The sequence below is a fragment of the Ipomoea triloba genome, chromosome 10 (genome assembly GCF_003576645.1).
Source record: "Ipomoea triloba cultivar NCNSP0323 chromosome 10, ASM357664v1".
Taxonomy (NCBI): domain Eukaryota; kingdom Viridiplantae; phylum Streptophyta; class Magnoliopsida; order Solanales; family Convolvulaceae; genus Ipomoea; species Ipomoea triloba.
In genome coordinates this window covers 2714371-2722729 of record NC_044925.1, presented here as the reverse complement: position 1 = coordinate 2722729, position 8359 = coordinate 2714371, and the positions used below count along the sequence as shown (strand labels likewise).

At 33.5% G+C, this 8359-nt stretch overlaps 1 protein-coding gene across 1 annotated transcript; it reads left to right on the top strand.

Annotated features, from left to right (window-relative positions):
* The first annotated feature begins 210 nt into the window (after nt 1–210).
* Nucleotides 211–4024, top strand: LOC116032850 (putative disease resistance protein RGA3). The gene has a single exon (XM_031275584.1). It carries the CDS (start codon nt 246–248, stop codon nt 3672–3674), a length of 3429 nt encoding a protein of 1142 aa, XP_031131444.1. The 5' UTR covers nt 211–245; the 3' UTR covers nt 3675–4024.
* The last annotated feature ends 4335 nt before the right edge of the window (nt 4025–8359 follow it).

The following is an 8359-nucleotide window of genomic DNA, read 5'->3' as shown; positions in this document are numbered from 1 at the left end:
GTCCCATACTCACAGAATCAGCCTTCACGGACTATATAGTTAATCAAATTTTCAAACAGATTTAATCAATAATTTAAATTCTTAAACATTATTCCAACTAAAATATTTTAATTAAAAAAATAATTAACCAAATTTTGTTGGTCTGTACATTAACCTATATTTTTCAGTTACCAAAATTTGCACACCCATACATTAGCAAACCTTATCATCTCTCAAAGTACCTTTCAACCACAGAGTCAACGACCATGGCCGACGCTCTCATCTCCACTGTTGTCGAGCAGCTGATCAACATCCTGAAGCACCAAGCCCAGGAGCTAAAAAGAGCTTTGGGTGTGGAGAAGGAGATCGCAAACCTCTCATCAAAGCTCGAGAATATCAGGAAGGTATTGGATGATGCAGAGAAGAGAAGCTTTAAGGAAAATGGCATCGAGCTCTGGATCGAAAATATCAAAGACTTCAGCTACCAAGTGGACGATGTTCTGGACGAGTGGAGAACCAGAAGTCTGAGACAACAGATCGAGAGCCCCGAGGCAAGTCGCAGCTCTTTCCTGCCTTCGCGTTCCAAATTCAAAAGGTTTGTTATGCATCGAGACATCGCCAACAAAATAAAGGAGCTTGATTCAACACTTGATCGGATTACGAAAGAGAAAGATCAGTTCAAATTTGATTATGCATCATCTATAACACACACTTCTGCAGCATCACACTCTGATCAAGAATTGATGCGAGTCACCACTGCGTTTGATGTGGATGCGTCACAGATTCAAGGTAGGAAATCCGATGCCAGTGCTTTAATAAGCAAGTTACTGGAGAATCCTGGAGAAGAAGAAGCAAGAAATGGGCCCCTTGTGATTTCCATAGTGGGCGCGGGAGGGATAGGGAAAACTACCCTTGCTCAACTAGTCTTTGAGGATGAACAGATCAAGACTCATTTTGGGGATGAAAGGGTGTGGATTTGTGTTTCCGACCCCTTTGACCAGATCAAGATTGCAAAAGCCATTGTTGAGTCAATCACTAAAAGCTCCACGGATCTGTCCCAGCTCCAACTCTTACTGGAAAAGATCAAAAGCACTTTGTCTGGGAAAAGGTTCCTACTTGTGATGGATGATGTGTGGACAGAGCAATCTGCGAAGTGGGAGCCATTGAAGAACTCTCTCAAGGATGGACTCCCCGGGAGTAGAATCTTGGTCACCTCAAGAAGTGAGAGGGTTGCTAAAATGATGGGAAGTGTGTATCTGCATCAGTTGGATCTAATATCTGACTCCGAAGCTTGGTTGTTGTTTAGCAGGATAGCATTTTCTGGGAGAAGCGAAGAGGATTGTGAGAAACTGAAAGATATTGGTCACAAAATTGCTCAAAAGTGCAAAGGATTGCCACTTGCTGTTAAGGTCATGGGAAGCCTGCTATGTTTCAAACACACTAGAGATGATTGGCAAAATGTTTTAGACAATAAAATTTGGGAGTCGGATGAAGTGGTAACAGAACTCTTCCCTCATTTGTATCTAAGCTACAATGATTTGACCCCAAAGATGAAGCAATGTTTTTCATACTGTGCTGTCTTTCCCAAAGATTATGAAATGGAGGTAGATGAGCTCATCAGAATTTGGATGGCACAAGGTTATGTGACGACGGAATCAAAAGGCAGGGAGTTATTTGGGGGTTTAGCAATGCGCTCTTTCTTCCAAGATTTGAAGAAAGATGACATGGATTCCAACATTATCAAATCTTGCAAAATGCATGACATAGTGCATGATTTTGCCCAATTTCTTACTAGAAATGAATGCTACAATATTGACCAGCATGAGGATAAGGTTGGATTTAAAAATCTACGTCATCTTCAGTCATGGGGTAGGAATATGAATCTCCCTTCCATTTGTGATATTGGAAAACTTCGTAGCTTTTCTGCTGAAGACCTTTCTCCCGCACAACTTACTCTTGATTTGTTAAATGGTCTGAAATCTGTGAGAGTATTAAGTTTGCATGGTTGTGAATTGGAAAAACTCCCAAAGAAGATAGGAAATTTGCTTCATCTAAGGTACATTGATCTAAGTGAGAGTGTTGTAAATGAGTTACCAGATGCAGTTTGTTCTTTATATAACTTGCAAACTTTAGATCTTAAAAGATGTCAGAAATTTTCAAGACTGCCGGATGGGATTGGAAATTTGCGTCAATTAAGATACATTGATTTAAGTTGTAGCAAAGTAGAGACGTTGCCCGATACAATTTGTTCTTTGGAGAACTTGCAAACTTTAGATCTTGGATACTGTAGCCAATTTTCTAGACTACCTGATAAGATTGGAGATTTGAGTCAGCTAAGATACATCAATTTAAGTTGGAGCGAAGTAGAGACGTTGCCCGATACAATTTGTTCTTTGGAGAACTTGCAAACTTTAGTTCTCGAAAGATGTGAGCATTTTTCTAGACTACCTGAAGGGATTGGAAATTTGATAAACTTGAGACACCTTAACATCAGATACACCAATAGGCTAGAGATGATGCCCCAAGGTATCGCAAAGCTAACTCAGCTTTGTAGTTTAAGTGAGTTTAAGGTGGGGAAAGAGTCAAGTATATTGGAATACATGGAGAAGCTGAACCAACTCAAAGGGGAGCTGTCCATATTTTTTTTGTGCGATCTGAATAACGCAACAGATGTGGAGGAAGCAGAGAAAGCAGAATTGAGAAACAAGAAGCACATCAAAACATTGTGTTTGAATTTCAGTGATGGAGTCGATGTGGGAATAGATGTGATGGAAGCTCTGAATCCACCTCCGGAACTGCAAACCTTGAAACTTAATGAGTACAGAGGAATCCACTTCCCTTCCTGGATTACACTGTCCCTTAATCTACGGATTCTTGAAATCAATGGGTGCGTAAATTGTTCATCTTTGCCTCCATTAGGCAAACTGCCTTCTCTGGAGACTCTTTCCATAGCGGGAATGAAAGAGCTAAGATATGTAGTGAGTGAGTTTTTGGGAGTAGCAGAAGTAGGTGGTGTTGCATTTCCAAAGCTGAAGAACTTGAAGTTCTATAATTGTCCCGAGTGGGAGGAGTGGGAAGACTTGAAAGAAGAAGCAACAATAATAATAATGCCATGCATAAGGGAGTTGCAACTAAAATATTGCAGGAAACTTAAGACAGTGCCACATCACCTCTTAAGTAGGCTGGAGTCTTTGGAGATCAAAGACTGCCCGAGAGTCAGTGTGGGAATAGATGCTCTGAAACCACCTCCGAAACTGCAAACCTTGGAACTTAATGGGTACGGAGGAATCCACCTCCCTTCCTGGATTTTACTGTCCCTTGATAATCTACGGATTCTTGAAATCAGGAGGTGCGTAAATTGTTCATCTTTGCCTCCATTAGGCAAACTGCCTTCTCTGGAGACTCTTTTCATAAGCGAGATGAAAGAGCTAAGATATGTAGGGAGTGATTTTTTGGGAGTAACAGAAGTAGGTGGTGTTGCTTTTCCAAAGCTGAAGAAATTGGAGTTCTCATATTGTGAGGAGTGGGAGGAGTGGGAAGACTTGAAAGAAGAAGCAACAATAATAATAATGCCATGCATCAGGGAGTTGCTACTATTTCATTGCGAAAAACTTAAGACAGTGCCACATCACCTCTTAAGTAGGCTGCAGGAGTCTTTGAAGATCTACTTCTGTCCGCGTCTCAAAGTTGAATAGATCGAGTGAAATATGTGACACTCCACATGCCGATCAGGTGTCAAAACGGTGACGTCATCAGTGGGATGGAAGTCGTACGTACTTCTAACTTTATGGTTACCAAGTTAACAGTCCGACTAACTTGATCATTTGAGCAAAAATTATCAAGTTTATCTCTTTCACACTTTGAATCTTTACTACTTGGAGGCTTGATGTGAATGTGTGAACTAAATATATCTTCAGTTTTGTTATACCTATTTATAATTATTAAAGTGTGTTTTAATAATTTGTCTATAATATAAATGATTTGCAAGTTGTGTATATTTATCAAGCTATGTTTTGAAGAATTGTTATGATATAATTTCTTACTATTGACTTGAGCAAGGTATACTTTGACATGTCTGAGCTTGTATATTTTATGACATGGGCCACTAATGTATGTATTACAAGAAAATTGTTTCTTAATCGGGTAAACTTGTTATCAAAAAAATTTTTTTTTTCAAAAAAAATCATCGTAATTTTTTTTATTGGTGTGAAATTTCTTATTGCGGCCATTCATTATTTTTTTTTGGAGATAAAAGCAAATTATGATGGGATAAATTACCATCAATAATAAGCATACAAGGAGAATGCATTTACCCATAAGTTATTTCCCAACCTCTCTCTTTCGCCACATTGACACAAACAATTTTTGTTATATGGTCACCTAATGGATGCATCCATAATGTTTTATTAGAGGTGAAGTGTGTAGCATATGGAAAATAATAGATGCACTCCTATAGAGTATAACTCTGATCACATATATAAATCTTATTAGATAAAGAAAATTGAAAGAATAATGATAGTTGTCCATTATGTTTTAGATTAATTAGAACGCGACACCTCAGTAAGGAGTAGAAAATGGAGTAGAAAGTGATAATAGATGTGGTATTATTCGTAGCATATATGTGATTGCAATTATAATAATTTATATTCAAATTTAGGTATTGTACCATCTGGGTCTATTTGCAAGAGGTTGAGAATTTCTGGTGGAAGTATTCCTCTATATTAAGACTCTACTAAAGTTGCAACTCAAAGATTTGGTCTTTAGAACAAATTTGCATCCCTTCAACTTTTTTTTTTTTCAGAACATCCTCGTTGGTCTTATCATTATTGTGACATAACCATTTTTAATCCTCCGTCTACAAATATATTTAAATGATATTAAAATAACATAATAAACCACTCAAAATTTTCCTTTTTTCGTATTGGTATTATTTAACCACTCAAAATGACGTTAAAAATCCCCTTAAAATTGGAAATTAATTGAATCAAAACACATTGGCTCAATATTCTACAGGATAAGAACACCAATAACATAGGCTCTGTTTCCAAGAATTTTTTTAGAAGCTTATAGCTTATTTTAGCTACTAATAAACTATAAGCTCTGGTAATGTTATCAAAATAAACTAGTAGCTCAAAATAAGAGCTTAATTTGAAAAGTTACTTTAGGTAGCTTTTAAAAAATAAGTTAGTAACTTCTTAACTTGTTTTTCATTTTTATCCTTATTATTTTAAATAAATGACATCTTTTACCCCTGCTAATTAAAATTATTTTGGCATTTTCTCTTCAATATGTTTGGTTGTAATTTCAATTTAACATTTGTGTGTTTGAACATTAATTTTTGTATGAACTGTAAATATATTTTTTTTACTTTATATATTTTCAAATATATGTTCTTACTATATTTTATTAAAATATATTGGTTTCATTATTTTATATTTTAATATTTAAACAAACATATTTAAATTTTATGAAGATGTCATTTTTAGCCTTTTTATATTTATCATCTTATCAAAAAGTTAATTTTACCAAACACTTTTAAGCATAACAACTAGCTTGCCATCTCTTCAGATTTCAGCTACTAGCTTATAGCTTTTCAGCTTTCAATTACCTTTTTAACTAGGTTTGCCAAATATATCCATAGTCTAAGGCAAATCTAAGGAATGAGCTTGAGTATTATATTCTTGGTGCTGAAAAAAATCATCATAATTTGTCTTTAATTTTCATTCATTTTCAATCAATTTTTCTTTTTACTACATGCTGTTATTATGTTTGTTAATTGTTACTCATCTTACTGGGTTATTAATATAAATAAATGTTTGTGTTATTATCATGAAAACGGTTTTATTACCAAGAAGAATAAAATGAGGATTTTGAGTGACTTTTAACGTTATTTAAACATATTTTTTATAGAAAACAAAAAATTGTCATGCCACAATAATGTTAAACCAACATGGATGGCCCACATGGGTAGCTTAGTTGGTCACAAGGTTGAAGTTTAGGAAGAAAGACCAACATGGATGTTTTGAAAAAAAAAAAAGAATTAAAAGTGGAATGACACATATAAATCTAGGATCAAAATAGGAAAATGACTTACTGTAATACTTAGAACTGAATAAACCAAAATACCATTGTATTTAATGTCATTTAAATGATTTTGTTGACTAAGGACAAAAAATGATCATGCCACAGTAACACTTGGACCAAACAGGAACATTTTGAAAAAAAAGGACTAAAAGTAAACTGATACCTATAGATCTAGGACCAAAATGAAATTAACACTTTTTAAAAATCTTTTTTTTTTTTTTAAATTTTATCTTCATCATCTTGCTTCACATTTAAGTTTGCTTGTAACACCCCCATTTTTACAATCCAAAAATTACTAATTATAGTACCTCCAAAGATAGAAAGTTTCCAAAATAGAATTTCCAATAATAGAAATGTCTTTATTTAAGTAGCTAGTTAGTAGTCACAATCCAACTTAGGAAAATAAATAAATATTTAAATAATTCAATATTCTCTTAAACCCGAGGTGATACCATCACATCTAAAGTACTATGTCTAGATGTAACGCTAAACCAAAAACATATTGTCTAATAAATCGAACATTTATCTATTACAACTTAGGGTGTGTTTGGTTCGCACATGAGAATCGGAATCGGTATGGGTATCAAATACTTGGTAAAGATAATGGATTTTGGTGGAAGTATTTTGCATTTTGGTAATATGGTGGAATGGAATGATTATTAATAGTTGGGGAAGAAAGGAGGAAGGGGAATGAAACCCTTATTTCATTAGCGTATGAGTTTTCCAATTAATGAGATATTCCAAACCCATAGTAATATTCTAAAAACCTATCAACCAAACAATAACAATCACTTTGATACCCATACCTTATGCCTAAACCCACCAACCAAACACACCTTTAGTCTTTCTTCTTGAAAACAATCTACCACTTTTGATCAAGCTTATGGCCATACTTTTTTTTTTTTTTTGACTACTACTGACTCTGTTACAATATACTTAATCAATTACCTGAAAAAAATATATAATTTCCAAAAACATAGAAAAACAATACACAAAAAAAGTTAGCAAAACTTTGTTGAGTAATGTTTACCCACCACGTAAAATAATATTTATCAAAATTATTTTTCTTACTAATAAATAATTTCAGAAAAATACTTAGCCACACGACTCTTTAAAATTTTCATAGTTCAAATTTCTTCAATTTATAAACTCAAATTCATAAATAAGGAGGAAAACCAATTCTATAAATGGGAGGGTACTTAAATAATTAAGTCTCAGTGAAACAGTTTTTACAATAATGTTCACTCGTAATATTCCCAATAAGGGTCACACTTGTGTGAGACCGTCTCACGGGTCTCAATTCGTGAGACGGGTCGGATCCATATACTTTGGGTCATAGAGTGTACAAGTAGATACAAAACAAAGGATGCATGGAGTTCTGTTGCGATGCTTATCTAAATGTATTGAGTACTGATGATTGTTCCGCATCTCTAAGGGCGCAGAAACTCTCTCAAAATTGATATTTCATAATCATTCATTAGAGTTTTTCTACAATTTAAATAATATTAATTTTGTCAATTAATTTTAAAAAACTAGTAAGAGTAAGTTCAGGAATAACGACTTGCAATTTAGAGTCACAGTAGTCATGCCATATTTTGTTGTAAAGTACAACATTTTTTTTTATATATATGAAGTATTATATATGATTCTTAAAGTATGGTATTTAAGGTTTAAAGTATTGATTATATATATTTTAGATTTGTGCTAGAAAGTATTACATCTAAGGTATAAAGTGTTACATTTAAGGCATAAAGTGTTAAATATATCTACCTTAAACTATGTATTGGATTTGTGTTATGAAGTATTATATTTAGGCCATAAAGTATTGTGTTTAAGGCTTAAAGTATTAAATATATCTACCTTAAACTATGTATTAGATTTGTGCATGAAGTATTATATTTAGGCTATAAAGTATTGTGTTTAAGACTTATTAAAGTATTAAATATATCTACCTTAAACTGTGTATTAAATTTGTGCTATAAAGTATTATATTTAAGCTGTAAAGTATTGTATTTAAGGCTTAAAGTATTAAATATATCTACCTTAAGCTTGTATTTAAGGCTTAAAGTATTAAATATATCTACCTTAAGCTATTAGATTTGTGCTATGAAGTATTATATTTAGCCTATAAAGTATTGTGTTTAAGGCCTAAAGTATTATATTTAGCCTATAAAGTATTGTGTTTAAGGCCTAAAGTATTAAACTGTGTATTAAATTTGTGCTATAAAGTATTATATTTAAGCTGTAAAGTATTGTATTTAAGGCTTAAAGTATTAAATATATCTACCTTAAGCTT